At 33.7% G+C, this 20,882-nt stretch overlaps 2 protein-coding genes across 2 annotated transcripts; both read right to left on the bottom strand.

Annotated features, from left to right (window-relative positions):
- Positions 1 to 4,072: 4,072 nt before the first annotated feature.
- LOC110417918 (gamma carbonic anhydrase like 1) lies at positions 4,073 to 7,303 on the bottom strand. The gene is made up of 2 exons (XM_021430516.2): positions 6,823 to 7,303; positions 4,073 to 4,692 (listed from the first exon to the last, which is right to left on the bottom strand). The coding sequence occupies exons 1-2, from the start codon at positions 7,193 to 7,195 to the stop codon at positions 4,316 to 4,318; spliced, it is 750 nt and encodes a 249-aa protein (XP_021286191.1). The 5' UTR covers positions 7,196 to 7,303; the 3' UTR covers positions 4,073 to 4,315.
- Positions 7,304 to 9,842: 2,539 nt separating this feature from the next.
- On the bottom strand, positions 9,843 to 13,096 carry LOC110418437 (MADS-box transcription factor 6-like). The gene is made up of 8 exons (XM_021431161.1): positions 12,864 to 13,096; positions 12,608 to 12,686; positions 11,606 to 11,667; positions 11,414 to 11,513; positions 11,177 to 11,218; positions 10,694 to 10,735; positions 10,534 to 10,607; positions 9,843 to 10,127 (listed from the first exon to the last, which is right to left on the bottom strand). The coding sequence occupies exons 1-8, from the start codon at positions 13,043 to 13,045 to the stop codon at positions 10,070 to 10,072; spliced, it is 639 nt and encodes a 212-aa protein (XP_021286836.1). The 5' UTR covers positions 13,046 to 13,096; the 3' UTR covers positions 9,843 to 10,069.
- Positions 13,097 to 20,882: the final 7,786 nt, after the last annotated feature.

The raw sequence follows: 20,882 nt of genomic DNA, 5'->3' as shown, positions 1-20,882 counted from the left end.
ACAGCTTTAGGGATTGAAAAAAATTTCACACAACTTCTACACTATATTTTAGGAGGGAGGAAAAACTAGGGAAAGCAAAATAAAAATGGTCGGTTTTTCTAGTTTGGTAAAATGAATGAAGAATGGAAAGGCGCGAAAACATAGTTAATGGACATGTATAATTCTGAATCATCATATGATTACTTGTAATGAAATGGATGTTTTCTTTACATTTTCCTTCCAATTGTGGAAATGTTGGGTCATGGGGCATGGAAAACTGCAGATTCTTCCTTTTTCCCTTCTCCCCCACTTTTGCCATATGCCCTTCGCTCCCACCAAACCGTCTATAGCAGTAAGAAAATTACTTCATTAGAAAGAGGAGAATTTGGCATCATGCCTGACATTCCTCTAGTCTGTCAAACATTCTAGGTAGAGGTATGAGTTAAACTGCTGATGCTGCAAAGTGTCATCTCGTTTTCACTGAGCACCGGTAAATCAGCGTGTCAAGCATGAATATGGATGAAAATGGAATAAATTAAAGGGAGATGTATTGGAACCACATGTGATTAATGAGGTGGGAAGAACCTTGACCAATTGGAATTGTCAAGTTGTGTTTTGCTATGTGGATATATTCCCTCCCTGAATTCTTTTATGATGCCAAGTTATTGAAGGCACCAATATTTTCACCTTAAACTACGAGATCTGAGTAAAATGCAGACAAAGGTATGATAAGTAGACCAACATGAGCAAACAGACCCGAACAGCGTAATTAGCTTAGACACTGACAATTTGCATTACCTGCATCAGTTCATTAACAAAACCATGCTGCTCTATATATGGAGCTTAGGGTTTTTGGTCTTTCAGTTGACGGTATTGTTTCACTTTTCACATTAGATTTGGTCGTGAAGAAGAATAGAGGATGAAAGATGATGGGCAACTACCACAAGGATGACATGGCTCAGCTGGAAAGAATGAAAATATTTTCTGGCACACTGTCAATTACCCAAAAAGATGTATAGTTATAGAGGAAGTTGAGTCTTCAACTTTGACTTTTCGATATAAAAGGCAAATAACCAGTAATCTAACCTTGGGTTGTTAAAATAAGACAATTTTTATGGTTGCTATGCAGTTCCTTTTCGGACAGCCTATTCTGACCAAGATTATCCTCAGTCCTCACTGTTTCATCAGAGACAAAAGCCAGGAATGGATCTTATCTATTATTTGCTAAAATCCACAGTATTGGTTTGGGATAATCTTCATCCTGTGAGGAGCTTTTTGAGTATATATGATTTTGTTCCTAAACAATTTTCCAGGATATATGTGCATGCAAAGGAGGCTGGGGAAGAAGAGTTTCATGAAATATATGCATGAGATCATTTCAGGCCCTTCTACTTTGTCAGTGGAAAGATATACTTCAAGAAAAGAACTTGTTATAGCAAGAATATTCATAGTGAGAAACTGAAACAAAAGAAAAAGAAAAAGGATATATACATACATATATATATATATATAAGAGTAATTAACGTGATATTGGCACGGCTCAATCAAATTAAAACACCCAAAAAAAAGCTTGGGAGATTTGATTTGATTGAGCCATTCCAACATCCCCGTTTTCTCTTTGTGCTTACCACTTATCAAGATCAAGCTGACAAAGAAGCCGAAACCAAATGACAAGCTTGCCTGGCTGCCCTCATCCATGTATATGATATTCGTTTCTTTGATGGTGAGGGAAAGCAGCTCAAGATAAAGGAAGAAGAAGCAGAAAATTGCATTAGGAACTATGCAGCTACTGAATGATGAGAATGTAATACAAGGAAAGGAAGTGGAAATGAGATGGAAGAGGTATAATTATAAGCTAGCTAGCTAGATAGATACTAGAATGGTTGAGACGTCAAAATCTTTGCTTCATTTAGAAGAGTGACAATTTATATAAATTTTCCCATTAGGTTTTCCACCATGCTTAGTGGTTGATGACCTATGACTTCAGTACTGCCCCAAAAAAACTTGAATCTATATGATACATTTCTTTGTATCAAATATGGTCTTAATTTCCTGTTCATTGAAAATAATATATTCATATTCCGTCAAAAAATAATTAATATTCATGTGACTATCATTGTTACTTTTTTATTCTCGTCAATTTATATTCTCATTAGAAAATAGAAAAATAAAAAAGTTATTTTGTAAATAAAATTTATAATCGCAATCAAATCTAAAAAATTTTATCGTATTAAAAAAGTCTAAGATTTTGAGCTATCAATATCTTAATCACTATAGTTCTCTTTTATTTACCAGTAATATTTTATAAAATTCTAATGTAATCATATCATATGCTTTTAACATTTCTAATATATATATTTACCTTAAAAGTAAATGAATTAACATATGAGAGGAACATGATTAAAATTTTTAAAAACTTTTTTGCCTAGAATATTGATTAATTAATCAATGAAATGAACTTTGTTCAAAAATAATGTTCTTGAACCCCCATTTTGGTATGTTGAAATAAAGTTGTGACCAATTATTTGCATTACATGGTGGGTAGCTACAGCAAGGGATATTGAACGGGTTTTGCTAAGTCATGAGCTGGCCATATTCCAATTCATCAAGAGATCGAATTTAGCAGATGGCATATTGCCATGCCAGTGGAAGATGGTGATGATGATGCTTTTGTAATGGAATAAGTGCCCTAAAATCAGCTGTAAAAAATGATCTAGTTTACAAGGACCAAAGAGGTAGGGGTTGTTGAAAAGCTACAGAAAGTAATCATGATTGTTATACTATGATTATGTCATTTAAAATATATTTATTAAGCTTGACAAAGCTCTCCCACAAACCAATAAGGAAGTAGATGATAGACTGGTTCAAATTTATGCGCTAGAAAATTTGGGTGGGAGGAGAGAGAGAGGCTTCTGCTCAGTGATTCGTCTAATTAATTCTCCTTCCCACTAAAGACAGGAAGAAACCATGTATTCGCTAATGTTGTTTGTCCAAATTTCCCAGCAATGTAGTGCACATTAATTATATTAAATGATGATACAAAGCATTGAAAATGAAGTTTAGATTTGACCCCCAGCACCAGAAGCAGCAACCTGTCTCTTTGTCCTTTGAGTTTTACAAGCAGCTACATAACCCGCCCTGTCGAATCTTTATTCTAATCTAATTTTGTCCAGCCGACATAGCCAAAAACTTGTTTTCTGGCAACCGATGCTTCATCTAATGATTGCTAGCTTTCGTTCTTACAAGACTGGTCTAGCTCTATGGTTTCTACTAAGGTTCAGACCACTCTGCTCTTGAACTTTATCATAACCTTAATTATATTTTGGGAGTTGCAATAGTTTATGAAGTAACTTACTAAGGTTGAGCACTTGGAGCTTGATTTGACCTGGAATGAATGGAGTTCTAATAGTTTCCATGGTGCTTCAGTTCACTGCTCCGGGGTCATGAGACAAACGAGCCAAGCATGAAAAAGAACAAGAATAGCAGTAGTAGTGAGTAGTGAGGTGGTAAATTGCAATATTTTGTACCAACCCAAAGAATCTATAATCCCAGTCCACGCCCATACTTGAGACTTTTGCCAACGGTGACAAACGCACTCAAATGTCTAGAATAATAATCTTCAAATCTTTTCTAGAGGGAATATGCCTTTTCTCTCACAGTATCCGGAATTTGATAATTAGGAATGACAATGGACTCTGGTTCTATTTAGTAGCAATAGGATTGGGTCTTTAAGAAATAAGTCCATACCAACTTCTGAAGAAAAACATATCAAGTCTTCATTCAGTTGTTTCTTACAATATGTTTTGGTTAGGTTGGAGTTGCAAAATAAAGATTGCTTTTGAAAAATACTAGTCATTTTTGAGTCTAGCAGGCAAAATACGAAAGTTATAATGAAATAGTGACCAAGAGACGAGCGTTGCGTGTAGATGAGATCAAAGCCGCCAACATCGGTCGCTAGGGCTTAATTACATAAGTCCAACATACAGCACAGGGTTATATGATATCTTCATCAATCATTCAATTTGATTTTGACTTTGATTTTGATTTTGATGTGAAGGAAGCTGACAATCAATAAATAAATACCATGACAAAAGGGCAAAAACAGTAAACTTCAGCATACAAAAGAAACTATCCACAATATCCTTCTTCAATTGCAACTATATTCCATTCATTGGAACTCACTCACAACTACAAGTTTTTTCAACAGCCAACATGATCAAAATACATGGATAAACAACGGATAAAGCTTCTCTTCTATATGTTCTTTGGCCGCTTATTTCCTTGCAAGGGAAACTCCAGTAAACCGACATATGGAAAAATGCCAACAAAAATGCAATCAAATAGTAATTCCCAGGGACTTCTTAAACTTCTCAACTTCCAAATATATTGTTGAGTATGGAAGGAACTCTGAGAAATGTTCTTTGCTCAGATCATTAATTGCAACTGCAAGTTTCGGGATTTCTAAGGTTTCTTCATGGGTCAGAGCCCGGACAAACCTGGCTGGATTTCCTGCCCAAAGCTCACCAGTTGGGATTCTCCTACCTGGTGGAACTACAGAACCGGCTTCCAGGATAGAGTGAGTCTCCACCAAGGAACCTTCCATAAGAATAGAATGCTGTCCGATAATGCACTCTGGTTCAATTGTGCATGACCTCAAGAGACTGTATGCCCCAATTGTCACAAACCTCTCAATTGATGTCTCAGCTGGAAGTCCTGTAATATAGAAAAAAGTTTCATATTAAATATAGTCAGAATTCAATAATAGAGTTTGTGATGTTGTCAATGAGGTATAGAATTGACTTGATCCCTGAACGACACATGGACAGAATAAAGTTCTACCTAAAACATTGGCTTATATGATCCATTTTCACGGCACAGTGTAAACGATTGAAGAAATCCCCAGTTACATGAATGAGGCTGACTTGCAATCCAGCATGGGTTTGCAAGTTCCAAGAGCCAAACTAGAAAATAATAGTAGCGAAAGAGGATCAACCAATAAACAAGATTCAAGAATGAACCAGCTCTTGAGAGTCAACCAGTTGTTTTGGAAACAAAAGAGGGCATTTTCAGAAAAGGCATGTAACAGCAATAGCAGGGAGCAAGTTGCAAATATCAGATCCCTGAAACTATTAATAAAAAGACATGTGAAAAAACCAGGAATCTTTGAGGGGTCACACAGAGACTATTTTTCATCAGTTAATAACCTTCATTACTATCAAAATACCCTTCCACGTACGATAGGGGTGAATAATCTCCCTAAAGCTACTATCAAAGCGAGAAATCACTACATCTCCACTTCCTATACTGGTCAACCAGAATGCAATAGCTGTTGTGGGTACCATATTTAGAGATAGATTTAGAATAAAAGAAATATGATAGCTCCTGTGCCTCTATCTATCCACTAGAAGAGGCGATGAAAATGTAAACTCTAGCGAACAAGATTTTAATGGGTTAGGAAATGGGATCATAATTTACATTTCTCCAGTTCTCCAGTTCTTTAACATAATTTACATGTTTTTGCACCTATGCCCTAGCAACAACTGATGCATATAAGCAAATAATATGATAACCAAAAACATCAATGGAAACTAAAGTGAAGATCACTAATAGTATCCCTCTAAATGTGATTACTTTTTTGTAATTTTATTGAAAGCCATTATAACAATTTTGTAGACCTGAAAACTGCAGTTCTGCTGTTCAAGGCAGCAATGCCAGGAGGACATTTTATTCAATAACAAGTAAAAAGCTTTAAAAATAATGTCATGGGTGTGGCCAAAGTTAGTCTAATCAGTCATTGTTACTTCACAGACAGGATATTTCCCTGTGTCTTTGTGCTATACGTAACTATTTTTCTTTGACAGGTTCATAATCATTCATTAAAAAACTCCCTTTTGGTTCACCGGGGATCCACAGATTGAATCTAAAAAGTGAAGCATGTCCTTCCTTTTGTAGAAATAGGATTAACCTAAGGGTGGTGCTAAGCTACTACACATCTGTGCTGACAGCTCTTTAGTTTTTTTCTTTTTGCACATATCACATCATGTTCTGAGCATTCCACGGCTGCAACACATTAGCTTCCCTATGCATAATAAGAACATGGAACAAGGACCATGTTCATAGCTTAGACTGATTATTGCAACTCACTTGCATAGCCGGTCTAGAATAAAACACCCTTTTGGCATGGACATTTACATTCTTAGCAACTATCAGAGCTGCACTGCAGACCATCTATTTTACCCTTTCTTCATCTTATGATTGGTCCTTGAGTCAAGGGTATTTTGACAATGCAAAGCATTGAATGCCAAGGAAAGAGACAACACTTCAAGCTATCACCTAAAGGATAAACATGTAGACCTCATGTACTGAATGTCACAAAAAGAAAATGAGGCTACTGATGGCTGTAAAGCTCAAAATCAAACCTAAAAATATGTTCTGCATCTGACAGTAAGAATCAAGAAGACACAACAAAACCTTTGTCTTTCATCGAGCAAAATTAGCTCAATTTGCATTATACGGACACCAACAGCTCCTAATACCCAGGCACCTAAATTCTAGAGGCTGCAACACTAAATTCTGCCTAACTATTGCTGTTTCCATTGTAATTTTTCAGCTGCATTGAACATATCAAAACAGTATTTTTCATACTCCCAATGTACAAGTCTCAATCAGTTAAAGCTTAAACTAATTTGGCTCATTCCACAGTAAATTAACATCAAAACCAAATCTAATTCAACTTAAATTTTTCTATTCTAAACAAGTCCAAAAGAACTACAAAACCCTAAAATTTCTTTAAGAAAAAGGTTTCGAAAAAACCAAAAGAAGAATGAAAAATGAAAGGATTACCTGTAGGTGACGACCAGGCAGCGTGAATGACGCAGCGTTCCTGGACATTAGAGCAGAATCCAACGGTAATCTTGTTGAGATCGCCACGTAGGACGCAGCCGTTCCACACCGAGGCTCCGTCGCCGACGGTTACTTGACCAGCCAAGACAACGTTAGGCGCCACGTAAGCGTCGACAGCTACCTTCGGGACCCACTGCCCGAGAGGGATTATCTTTCTTTGGCCCCTGTAGTCCCACTTCACTCGATCCGACGACGGCGAGATCGCTTTGGCCGCCTCGGTGGCGAAGTTACGGGAGGTGATGACGTGGCGGTGAGCGGAGAATGTCGAGGCAGCTGCCTTTCTGGAGATGCGAGCTGCTATAGATGTCGCCATTGTTGGTGGTAATGGTGGAGAGAGAGAAAGGGATTTAGAGCTTCAACACGAGCGAAAATGGAGGAGAGAAATGAGAATGGGCTAGAGGAGAAAAGCCGAACCCCAATCAGATGAATTTGGTGGGTTATGAGCTGAGCCCAGAAACTGGCAACAAGCCCAAAGGAAATAATAAATTTGTACAACATTTTAGCAATACCCTTGACTTTTCATTTTGCTCTGTTCCGTCAGCCAAAGCTTGTGATTGCTTTGTTTGTAACAACCTGGCAATGATTTAGATTTCAAAATTATGCAACGTAATAATCAATAAAAACTAATGACACTTGCTCTATGTCACTCTGCTTTCATATGATACCATGACACCCCACTTACAGCCCAAAGGCAGTGCTCTTAGGAGCCATATTTGACTCAACTTAAAACTCTAGTATTTCAGAATCTCCTTATCACCATATACAGTTAGGTCTACATTGACGCTTCGGCTTCCTTTTTTCTTTAAAGATGTTGGAGCGAAAAACATATCAGTCAAGTTGCAATGTCTTTGTCTTTTGGTATCCTTGGACTGTAGCTTTGCATGTGTAGAGAGAGCATCCTCTCGGTTAGACATCAACATTCAACTGTCTGAGAATTGATTGGACTTTGGAATTCCATCCAATCAACCAAAGCAGGTTTCCAGAGGCTCTTTGTCTAACCAGAACGTCTGACAAAACATATATGGTGCCAATGCTAATAATGACAGGGATAAGAATTCACAAATTAATGGTCAAATATATATACTATAGTTTTGCAGTTCGATCTTGTCAAGTCCTTGACGACCCCAAGGATGACAGAGTGGGATTTAGCCTTTGGTCTTAATTACTGTCAAATTATATATCCATCATCAACTTGTTAAAGACTTGAAAGAAATGTACCATGATGAATCCTAAAATTGAAGTTCTTTGTTGAATGCTGAAGAATGAATGCATTGAATGATGAGATTTATGGATGAACAAAGTCCTGTATTCTACTCTAATTTAAGCATATTCTGTATTCCATCCATATGGAAGGACATATATATAGAAAGCCCGTGTACTTAGTTATTCAGTTCTGTCATTTCACATCATCAAGAAATTATTGTCTGTTAATCAATGGAGTGGACTGTTTATGTTTAAACATGCATGGAATAAATAAAGCTATTCCCTTTTCAGTTGTTGTTTTAGTTTAGTTGGAAAAAATTAGGCTACTTGGAATAATCACATTACTGGAGACCGGAGAGTATACAGAATGGTGTGAGGGAACAACTTGGCGCAAGACCCAACTAGTCAAAATGCCTATGCAATGTAATGATCAATTGATCTTTGTCAAGTTTATCTCTAGCACAAGTCATTCAATCAGAAAGATATATACTACATGATATCGTGATATTATCAGCCTGGTTTTATACAAAAGAACATGTCCAGTTTCATTTTGTTTGGGCTTGGAAGCATCTTAGCTTTCACATCGTATTAAAGGCTAAAGTTCCCAAGAAAGGGATGGAATCAACATATATATCTGGGAATGCTGGCCCCATTTCCTTCAATGCGACAAAGCTGGGAGATCACAGTGCACTTTGTGCACTTGTTGCTTCAATTAGACTACTACTTAACAAGCTGAAAAGTATCTGGGCTAATTTCGAATTTCTAAAATATCTACCTGATACAGATATCCCACAAGATATTTTATTTAGGGGCCAATATTATCTGTTTAAGCTAAGATTTTATCTCTATCTCATACCTTTAGACTATAGGAATCCACTATATAAATAGATGCAGATTGAACTTAATTTACACTAAACATCATAAAAAAATGATCTTGGTGAGTTAATGGAGTCTAAGCGTAAAGGATTCAAGAAAAGTAAGGTGATCACGTCTCTGTATCAGGCACCAAAGACATCATCTTCTGTGCAGTATAGCAACAAACCTATGCCTAGCCAATCTGGTTCAATGGTTTCTACAGGTTTCTATGGCGATGATCATTCAACAAAGCAGAAGCACTCTTATCTTGCCTCTGATACAAGAAACGACTCCTATGGTTGTGTTGAACTATACAACTATGATGAAGGCATCGATGACAGGGCTACAAGTTATATATCAGGAGTTCGAAAGCGTTTTAGTCTTGAAAGGGGGGATTGATCAATTGTAAGTTCCTTCACTTGCTTGGAAGTTTTTTTTAATCTGTTTTGATTGCTAATACCAATAGTAGATACATATCCTTCCTTTTTGTTGGAAGCTGTAATATGTAAAAGTTTTTCTCTGTTGTAAAGTAATATGCTTGTTTGCATGATCAAAACCATATACTAAGTTTGGCCTCATATTTATCCTAAATGCCATATTTTAGATATTGGGGGATGTTCAGCATGAGTCAACCTTGAAAGAGCATCTTACCAAGGTATGAAACAAGGAGTACTTAGAACCTCCATAGGGTTAACTTACATATGTTTTGTGATAATACCAAAGGTTATATTGGGCTTTTCTCATGCTTCTATGGCGCCTACAGTAGAGATCTCTAGGACATCTCGTTTAGATGCAGCAAATACCAAAATTTTCTTCCTAACCATGTGCTGCAAAAATTCCTTCTAGAGGCACTATCGTCCCTGTGTGGTGGCCTATATATGTATGCCTTTTCAGGGGAATATATATTTCTTGTATGATCAAAGTGATGATACGATATTATCTAGTACATCTCGTCACACATATGGGGATTCTCCACAAATATTGTTTTTACAACTTTTGGCCCCTAAGAATAATAGAAACTATAAAAATCATTCAAATCAAAACATAAAGCCAGGGCAAACAAATATGTCACTGTCAACTACTACGCAATAATATAATAGCGCGTGCAGCTGAAGTGACTGAAGCAAATCTAGCCATAGTGGGAGACCTTTTCTGGTTCTTTAAGGAGATTTTCATCTTGAAGAATCCTGCATTCCAAAGGGCAAAAAAGTTCTTAACATGGCAAACAGTTCCAGTCTTCCATAGAAACACCAAATATGGGCCTAGCAATATGACAGATAGTAAAGAATAGAAACACCAAGTATTTCAGAAAGTTTCACTAAGTTCTGCACAACTTCACAAGTCCAGCAGAAGAAGATTGCGTATATGGCAACTTTTTTGGGTATCATCCAATCAGAAGGTTGCATTTCTATCATTAAATTTTTAAATATACGACAATAGAGTTAAGGAATTAATCTATAAATGTATGACTGCAATTATAAATCCTTTAAGATGACTTATGTGGCATGTATATATATCACAAGAGAAGGTGCTACATATATGTAGTTTATCAAAGACCTGATGAATTAAGGGTGATTATTGATTAATCTATACCTTTGCTGAAACTTGCTGCAAACATTTTCACCCACAATTGTTGAGCTGAGGTTACCGTCACGTAGCTCGTTCAACTTAACATCAAAAAGGTTCATTTCAAAATCTAATGCTTCCAAACGAAATTAGTAGTAAGAATATAAAGTGCAGGAGACAATCTCACTCTTTTCTGGAGACGAGTGTTCTCCTCATGCAATTCTTTGTGCTGCGTTGAAAAACAAGATGTAAGTTTGAATTTGGTTCTGATAATATTTCATCAAACTCTGCATAATAAGTTGTGTGAAGGTATTGCTATGCCAGTAGAAATTTTCCAGAATCTCAACTGGACGACGACATGGTATATGTCGCTGCCTTACCATATCTTCCTGAAGGGTACCATACACAATCGGTGTAATAGTTCTGAAATATTTTTTAGAGGACTGATCAGAGGAGGGAAAATATGTCATCTTTCATCTACTATAAAAATTTCTAATCATGACTTTCAGTTCCAAGAGTTTTAAGGAGTCACCTTGATCATATGTTACAACTTCCAATCAAGGCATAAAGTTCTTACATCTCTTTTTGTAGCATTTAAACAAATCAGGCCACTGGCCAGCGAAATTCAATACTCGTCAGGAAATAAGGTTTCTCACAGGCATTTTCTTACCCTTCTCTTCAGCAAGGTGGCGTGATCCGAAACAATGCGTCTCTGTTTAATAGAATTGCGAATTAGTAAAAGATCAAATTATATTGTTTACAAAGTAATAGTTTTTGAACAACAATTAACGCCATTATCATGGTTAAACAATCTCTTCTGATTCAGCTTTCCGGTCAAAACAAAAGTGCCTGATCATCACTAGTTCTATAATATTTAACTCACATGACTATGTATTAATGTTTGTACCTTTCTTGAGCGGACACGTTCAGCGCCTATCTTCAACTGTCGCTCCAGCTGTTTCAAGTCTCTCATGCCTAAAGATAGTATGTCTTCTCCAGATAAGTGCCTGCATAAAAAAAACAGACATGCTGATGACAACATGGCAAATTGTCTGGGCAACAACAACACAGATAGTATTGCAGCAACAGTTGCACGTACGTAAGTCTTGTTTCCAAGGTGTTTATGGATCTCTTTAACTCTTCAATCTCACTTCTCCAAAACTGCGAACGGCAAGAAATCAAAGCTGTTGACATATTATATAGACCAAAATAGAGTTTAAAGTGTTCAACTGACTACCATGCATGCAGTTAATTTAGGAACAAAATTGAAGGTTTGACCTTTGCCTTTGCAACGAGATGTTTGTGAAATGGTACATAATTAATACATGTTAGAACGCTATTGGAGGAACTTGGTTTTAGTTGCCTGAGTTCCAAAGTGCTTATACAAATATAAAGTTCAATTTCGGGCCCTTATTCTGAAACCATAAAAGGTGGAATTAAGCCCACTGGGTGAAAAGAATTGCCAACCCGAAGCAGTCATAAACTGACCTGCCTGCAGAAGCATAGACCATATATATCCTAGCATAAGTCAATGTCTGAACGCCATTAAGGCATTATCCTCCTGGTCTTTAGGTGATAATGTCCATGCACACAAACTGAAGTATGTTATTAAACCAATTATCAATATTTTTGCCTTATATTTTTATCCAGAATATAGATCCCAACCAAGTCTTTCAAAAAAAAAAAAACACCAAGCTTGGTGTGTCCTAAAGCATAAATACAAACAGTAAACAACAGAAATAATTTAACCCTAGGCCTTGGGCAACGAGAAACGACCCAATCAATCCATGAACGTGTCAAGTTTACAATAGAAAACAACCAAAGTGAGATTATCAGCAGCTATAGTTACAAACTACTTATTTTTCCTTGAATTTTACACCTAATTTTATAATAATGACACTGAGGCATAATAATGTTAGAAAGGAAGAAGAAAAAGAAGAAACTGTTGGGTATACATATTCAGTATATAATTTCTTCGTAACAACTTCAAAATTCATTGTAATGTAGTTGTATATAGTTTATACTCTATAGTCGAATTATCTTCATTATTCACATGCCTTAAATATTGAAAAGTAAACTTGATCAGAACTCATCACACTACCTCCATGGTTCTAAATTGAGGGTTACTTGAATCAGGCAGCCCTACTGCACTCCTATACTTTCCAATGCTCCTATCCATGCTGCAGCAATATAATAAGAGCAAAGAAAAATATCAAACAACATATATAATGCTTGGTTTACAATTTACGCCCTGGCACGAATTAACATGCTTCCATGACAAAATGTGAACCCGAGGGTTTTTAAGTCATACGTGGTGGGCGCAAAGGTGAAAAAGTCCAAGAGAGAATAGAACTTACTCATGACTGGCAAACTGGTAAACTTTTCCTGTGGAAGAGAAGATGAGCAGGGCAACTTCAGCATCGCAGAGGATGGACAGCTCAAAAGCCTTCTTTAGAAGCCCATTTCGTCTCTTTGAGAAGGTGACTTGCCTGCTCGTTGGGTTCTCTATCCTTTTCAGCTCTACCTTCCCCCTCCCCATTTCTTTAAACCCACCTAAATCAAGTATAAACTTGTTGCATAAAGCTCTATGTTTAGCTATATTTATACCCAAGAATCAATAAATGGGGTCTCTTGTGATTTTCAAAGATGGGATAAAAATAAAAACATGTTCCATGCAAAGCGAAAACGAGTTTACCATACATCCATCAGTAGGCGTTGGGGAGAGCATGCTCTCATTGGTGTGTCCAGTCTGGCGCAGATGACTCGGTGACACGACCGCACTAGGAATGTGCTTTCCATAATTATCCTTCATTTCCATTATTAGTACTACACCCACTATTTGACTTGTTTAACGATCATTTTCATTATAATTTCCCGATTATGGACTTTTTTGCCGGCCCCTCCTCCCAACCCATAAAATGGGTTTTAGCTTTTCCTACACCATTTATTTGGCTAATCTTTACCATCAAAGCACTAATGTTAATATTTGGGCATGGAATTGCCAACTTTTCAAAGGGATTCTTTAAGCATATATATGATCTTATTTTAATAATATCAAAGAAAACAAAGCCTTAATCCAGCAAGAGTTGAACTTATAATCCCTCTAGCAAACCAATTGAAATATTAGCTTTTCTTACTAGCCTAAAATCGTTTTTTATCTTTAACGGTCGTGTTCATTACTAGATTCACTTTCAGCCATTAGATTCTTATAATCAAATCAAATAGTGTTTGAGCCACCAACACCTACATCTACACTTGACTTACTAAGTTCCCCAACCCATCTTTCCCTCTACCGTTAGCATTTCCACCAGCATGAACAGAGACTACTTATTAACATTATCAACAACAAAACCAATGAAGTAGGTATGGAAGAATAAGTACCTGTAGTGATGGACCTGAATATTGTTTCAAGAGGAATTGTATGAGTGATTTCCAAATAAAGTTGGATTTCCTTTGAGCCTTCCTGCATTTACAGCAAATTTAACACATCAACATCAATTTTCAACTCCAAGAATTCTTTTGAGTTTGGATGAATGGCTATAGCCCATGCCAGAAGTGGCATCATCTACAGTAGCTTCCAATGGATCATATGTTAACTCGAAGAATAATTAATTATCTTTTCAATGGCATTTTGGCTACTGTTGAATGAATCACCAAACCATGAACTCACCACCAACAACTGTTATAACAAAATTTTCTTGCTTTAAAGCATGTCCTCTATTTTTACAATGAAACAATCTTATTGTAAATTTATAAAAAAATCTTATAACTAGGATTTGAAATCCCCAAATTACATCCAATTAGAGTTTAATCTTTCCACAACTAATGAAACTGATAAATGCTTTCTTTGTTTTTTTCATGCGAAACATAGTCTTGTTCAAACTTTTTATGTTTTGCCACTTTTCTCTTATTATGGATAGAAGAAGAATATGGAGGATCATGTAAACAAATGTTTAGACATTTAAGATTATGAATAGTTTAATAAATTCATCACATCTAGTAACACTGTTTATTATTTTGAGATGATATGTTTGATCCTCAAATCTAATAGAGTTGAATTGTATAATAACAAAAACTTGAGAACTTGAATAAAATTTACCCTTGTAATTAAGGTAAGAAAAAGATAACCAGAGAGTAAATCAGTGCGGTTTAGTGCATGTGACATGTTGGGGTTGGCGCATCCATGAACCAGTGGTCAACGGAGAGGGCAGGGCAGTTAAAGCAATGGGGTGCTAATTAACGGCCACAACAAGCAATCTGTGTCGAACAACGAGCAGGCCGGGGAGACAGCAGGAAACAGTCCCCGCTTCTCGTTTTCACTGACAATATTTCGGGAGTTCGACACGTATGGTTCGCGGTACAATCGAATGATTTTATTAGGTCCAAGGCCAGAGAGACACGTGTTATGCAAAATTGATTGATTGAAATGTTGGCGTAGATGGGAGGTTTATTATTTGTGAGATGGGATAAAAAGTAGAAAAGCTTAGTGAATCTCATCATGATGCCCCTTTGGAAATGGAAATTATGAATTTGACGTTAGGCTTTTTTGTTTTCTTCTTAGAGTTTTTAAAAACTTGGGAAGACAGGTGTCGATATTTCTCTTGCTGAAGGTCAATTTAAGCAAGAAATCTTCCAGTCTAGTGAAGCCCCCACTACTGTTTTCTGCTGCTCAAAACCAAATACTATCATTTGATCATGTTCAACTCACCTTCACGTCTGCCTTTTAGGTCTTTGGTGCGTAGTAAAAACCTTTATAAAGTAATATGCACGAGCGACACTTTTAGATCTTATGCTGATCGCTGTAGAAAGAGAGAAGAAGACTTGAAAGATCAACTCAACTCTCCTCATCACTTTTGACTTATCAGAACGAAGAAAAACCGGAAAACCGCGATGGTGTATGTAGGGGTACAGCAACTATTCGTGGATCCGCCATTTGCGTTAGGGATATTGACAGGTGGGGTTGCTTAACCTCAATGTTTCCACTTTCAGTTTCAACCTCCGACAGCCCCCACGCCCTCTGGACAAAGCCAAAATGCTGTGGTTCAGGACATCTTGCCGATGTCTCTTATAAACAAAATGAAAAGTGGTTTATGATGAGATTATTCCTTTCTTTTTCATTTTTTTTTTCCATTATCTTGTGTCCATGTACTCAGGGCCTGATAACAGCTCAAGATACGAATCATAAGTAGGGACAGGACCAGCTATTTTGTAATCAAGTACCTTATATTATTTGATTCGATTAAGTAAAATTAAGATATTTTATAATTAAATTTAAATAAAATTTAAATATTAAAAATATTATCTATCATGAATTCAAGTAAGGTTTGGTTAGTAGTTTTAGGATACCTACAATTTGAACTTGATTATAAATAATAATTGTAATATTAAATTTGTTATCAAATATAATTTGTAAGAATAATTATAAGGAAAATATAAAATAAAGTATTTAGAGGGGGTAAGAATATTTTATTTTAGTGTTTATTTATAAATGAAGTGAGAGGGTTTATTTATAGGTTAATAACTTTTTATCTAGGTAAAATTTACAAAATGAAGATAATACTAAAAGATTTGATAGATAGATTAAATCTTAATCTTCACCCAATCTAATCTACATTCAAATCTAGATACATATAACATAAATAGATATTTATAAAAATATTCATAATATTCTCTCTTGAATATCCATTGATTAATAATACGTTTATTAAAACTTTACAAATAAAAAATCTCATAGGAAAAAATTCAAATGAAGAAAAAAAAGTACAGGACTGTGGTGAACACATCTACTAAGTTGTCACTTGAACAAATTTGTTGAACACTACTATCACCATTTTCTTAGAGATCATGAAGAAGAAATTTTTGACAAAATATGTTTTATTTCATCGCCTTTAATGTATCCTTTTTTTAACTTTGTTATGCAAGTAGTATTATCATCATATAATGTTGTTAGAATTTCATTCTTAGTTAATAAGCCACATGTTTCTTGGATATATTGAGTTACAGATCTTAATCAGACACATTCACGACTTGCTTCATAAATTGCTAAAATTTTTACATGGTTAGAAGAAGTACCAACTATAATTTGTTTTACAGAAAACCATAAAATAATCATATCTCTACATATAAATAAGTAACATGTTTGGGATCAAGCTTTGTGTGGATCAAATAAATATTTTGCATCTGCATAACTAATTAAATTTAATTTTGATACATTTGAGTAATACAAATCCATGTCTATTGTTCCTCAGAGATATCAAAGTATATATTTAATTCTATTTCAAGGTCTTTGAGTTGGAGAAGAATTATATCTTACTAATATTTACAACAAATGATATATTAGGTTGTGTATTGCTAGTAAAATATATTAGTGCTCTAATGTCACTAAAATATGGTACTTTAGGACCAAGAAATTTTTCATCATCCTCACGAAGTTGGAAATAGTCTTTTTTTCACATCTAGTAACCTAACAACCATTGGTGAACTAAATAGATGTGTTTTGTCCATATAAAATTATTTTAGCACTTTTGTTATATAATTTGATTAATGGATAAAAATTTCATTTGTCAAGTACTCAATCTAAAGACTCAAACAAAAATTTATTTTTTTTCAAGGTCTTTCATATCAAATTCTTTCTTTAAGTAATCCACGGCTTTTGATAACTCTTCAAGACTTTCAATAATGTTTAGGTTATCAATATAAACAGTAATTATAGCAAATTCATATCCAAATCTTTTTATAAAAATAAATAGGCATATAAGATCATTTTTATAGCATTCTTTCAACAAATATTCACTAAATCAATTATACCACATGTGTTCAGATTGCTTTAATCCATATATTTATTTTAATCAAGTAAATTTTTCGAGAATTCAAATTTTGTATTTAAGGTAATATAAATTTTTCAAAAATTTTCATATAAATATCGTTTTCAAGTGAGTCATATAAATAAGCTATAACTACATCCATTAGATGTATTTCAAATTTTTTATTTATTGTTAGACTAATTAAATATCAAAATATAATTATATCTACAATGGGAGAACATGTCACTTCATAATCAATATAAGGTTTTTAGGTAAAACCTTGTACAGTAAACCATACTTTATATCTCATAATCTTAATTTTTTCATTTCATTTTTGTACAAATACCCATTTATATCTCATTGATTTTACACCATTTGGTGTACAGATTATAAATCCAAAAACTTCACGTTTTGCAAGTGAATTTAATTTTACCTTAATTACGTTTTTCTACGTTGACCAATTATTTCTACTTCTACATTTTCCAACAAATGCAGGTTCACGATCATTATTTTCTTTCATAATATTAAGCACTACATTATATACAAAAATATCGTTGATTTTTATTTATTGATTCCATCTTTTACCATCATGACATAATTTATTGAGATATCTTCATTCTCACAGATTTCAAGTACTTGAATTTCTTCTGCAATTATTTCAAGGATTTTTTCTAGACTTTTTGTTTTCTTTTTTTTGACCATCTTGAATATTTGTTCCTTATCTTTTTCAAGGATTTTATCTTTGAAATCAATTGGTCTTCCACACTTCTTGTGTGCCTTGTCCTATAGGGACATTAATTCTAATAAGAGTTTTTACAGATGGTATATAAGATTTAATTATTCTTTTTACATTAATAAATACGTCTTGTAACTAATTTGCTCTATTTTACTAATGAATTATATTTTGAACTTCAAGTTCGCATTGATTTGTATGAAGATCAAAATTAAATAATGATAACATATTTCAAGATATTTTCTTTTTCAACTATTTATTTTCTCTCATTAATATTAAAAAAATTGTTTCATCGAAATGACAATTGATAAATTTTATCGTGAATAAATCTCTTGTTAAGGTTCTAGATATTTAATTATAGATGAAAATTCATATCCAACATATATTCCTAACCTCCTTTGAGGACCCATCTTTGTGCATTATGGTGGAGCAATTAGAATGTATACCTACACATCCAAAAATTCTTAGAAGAAAATATTTGGTTTCTAATCATAAACTACTAGTATAAGGAGAATTTATAATAACTCACTGGCCTGATATATAGAAGTGCTACAGCATTCAAAATATCATGCCCCACACAGAAATTGAAAGTTTAAGCAATGGCCTTTCAATCAATTTGAGGCATTTAATAAACGATTCTACTTGACCATTTTGTGTATGAATATAAGTAACAGATTGTTCAACAATTATTTCAACTAATATGCAATATTCTGTAAAAGCTTGTGACGTAAATTCACCAGTATTATCAAGATGAATTATCTTAATTACATAATAAAAAAAATGTGCTTGCAAACAAATTATTTGTGCAAATAATCTTGCAAATGTCAAATTGCAAGTTAATAATAAGCACACATGTGACCAGCTAGTCAATGTATTGATTAAAACTGTAAAATGTGTAAATGATCCATATGGTGGATGTATGAATCAACATATATCATCCTAAATATGTTTAAAAAATGTAGAGGCTTCAGTCCCAACTTTAATTAGTAATAGCTTTATAATTAATTTACCTTCTAAGCAAACAACACATGAAAATTTATTAGATTGAAAAATATTTTGATTTTTCAATGGATGATTACGTGTATTTTCAATTATTTTTTGCATTATTATTGATCTTGGTTGGTCCAACCGGTCATGCCAAACATTAAAATCATTAGTAAACTTCTGATTTTCTATAGCATAAGTTTCAATCATTTTAATATTTATGTAGTACAATCCAAAGATCAAAACGAGTAATTTTTTTTAATATACACTTCTTACCTAATATAATAATTGTAATATAGAAGTATTAAGTGTTTATTTCATTCGTTGTTCAATATGATATCCATTCAGACTAATTTTTTTAAAACTTAATAAATTTTTTTCAGACATTGAAAATAATACATCCTCTTATAAATTTTGCTCTTCAAGGTAGTAAAATATTGACTCTTCTTAAACCTTCAAATAATCCAATGCTACCAAATATTATATTGACATTGGTTTTTTCTATTGTCAAGTGATAAAAATATTTATTATCTTTAAATATAGGATGCATTGTAGTAATGTTTGCTAGACATATATTTACATTATGAATCTTGGATCCAACAAAATGAATATCTATATTTTTTTTCAATAAAATAAGATCTATACAATAAGAAGCTTATAACTTAACATGAAAGAGCATTAAATATATAATTAAAATATATAATAAGAACATATCATTTAAATATAATGAAATAATATTAAAGTATCTTCATAATATAATTATATTAAAATATACCAACTACTATTAAGAAATTTCATTCTTGGATATTTTCATTACCAACATCTTGATGTGTTATATCAACTTGGCCATGGTTAGCTTAGAGTGATGCTTGATAAAATTCAAGATGAACAATAGGGGCATGACCAACGGTCTTGAGAAGATATTTTCTATATTTTTTGTATTTTGTACATTTTTGTCTTTTTTTTATACCTCTTTACTATTCACCCACTCCTAGTGAGTTAAAAGTATTTATCCATTCCTGATGAGTTAAAAGCATTCATCCACCCCTAATGGGTAAAGTTATACATTCACTCTTGGTGGGTAAAGTTATTCTAAGAATTAGAATAGTGATTAATGTAAATTATTATGACGACATCTTTTATGTCCATAACCATAATTGTTAAATGATATTGCATTCATTTTAAGAAATGGATAAATTTATAATTGAGCTTTAGTAGCTTGATATTTTGCTCAATAATAAAAATACTGCATGATAAGCAAAATTCATATTAAAGTTGACTTTTCAAGAATGAAAACATCAAGGGCATATCAAGTCACTTATCGCTTTGCTACAACCAAAAATTAAAAACTAACAATTGAAATCCTTTTAAAGCTTAAAGATGATAAATACAAAATAATATCAACAATTTACCTGATTTGCTAAATTAGAAATTAAAACCTAATCATTGAAATTCTTTTGAAACTTAAAGATGATGAAAACAAAATAATATCAAAATTTGAGAGGTTAGAAGACCAGTTTGATAACCTGTTATAAAATATAACTTAAAAAATAACTATAAAAGAAATATAAGAGAAAGTATTTAGAGGGAGTAAAAAGACCTTATTCAAGTGTGTATTTATGAATGAAGTAGAGATAAATAGGCTAATAACCTCTTATCTAGATAGAATTTATAAAATAAAGATAATATTAAAGGATTAAATGGATGGATTAAATCTTAATCTTCATTCAATCTAATTTACATTCAAATCTATATATATATGCAAAAATATTCATAACAAAATTTTAGTTTTTTATATATTATTTTTTTTATAAATTTTTTATAATTTGTGTAATACTTACTAAAATTCATTGATT

This window comes from Theobroma umbraticum, unplaced genomic scaffold, assembly GCF_002168275.2.
Source record: "Theobroma umbraticum cultivar Fairchild unplaced genomic scaffold, ASM216827v3 scaffold_50.0, whole genome shotgun sequence".
NCBI classification, from domain to species: domain Eukaryota; kingdom Viridiplantae; phylum Streptophyta; class Magnoliopsida; order Malvales; family Malvaceae; genus Theobroma; species Theobroma umbraticum.
Note: the sequence above shows the minus strand (reverse complement) of the source record. Positions and strands in the feature narration are given on the sequence as shown.

Bases quoted from the DNA above. Each gene is read 5' to 3' on its own strand.
- LOC110418437 (XM_021431161.1), bottom strand. From the start codon at position 13,045: ATGGGGAGGGGGAAGGTAGAGCTGAAAAGGATAGAGAACCCAACGAGC. The intron at 10,736-11,176 runs GTAAGAAAATGC...TTTTCAACGCAG, and splicing joins CCACCTTGCTGAAGAGAAGG to CACAAAGAATTGCATGAGGA. The intron at 10,128-10,533 runs GTATAGATTAAT...TTTGGAATGCAG, and splicing joins TGCAGCAAGTTTCAGCAAAG to GATTCTTCAAGATGAAAATC.
- LOC110417918 (XM_021430516.2), bottom strand. From the start codon at position 7,195: ATGGCGACATCTATAGCAGCTCGCATCTCCAGAAAGGCAGCTGCCTCG. The intron at 4,693-6,822 runs GTAATCCTTTCA...TCTATATTACAG, and splicing joins TGCCTGGTCGTCACCTACAG to GACTTCCAGCTGAGACATCA.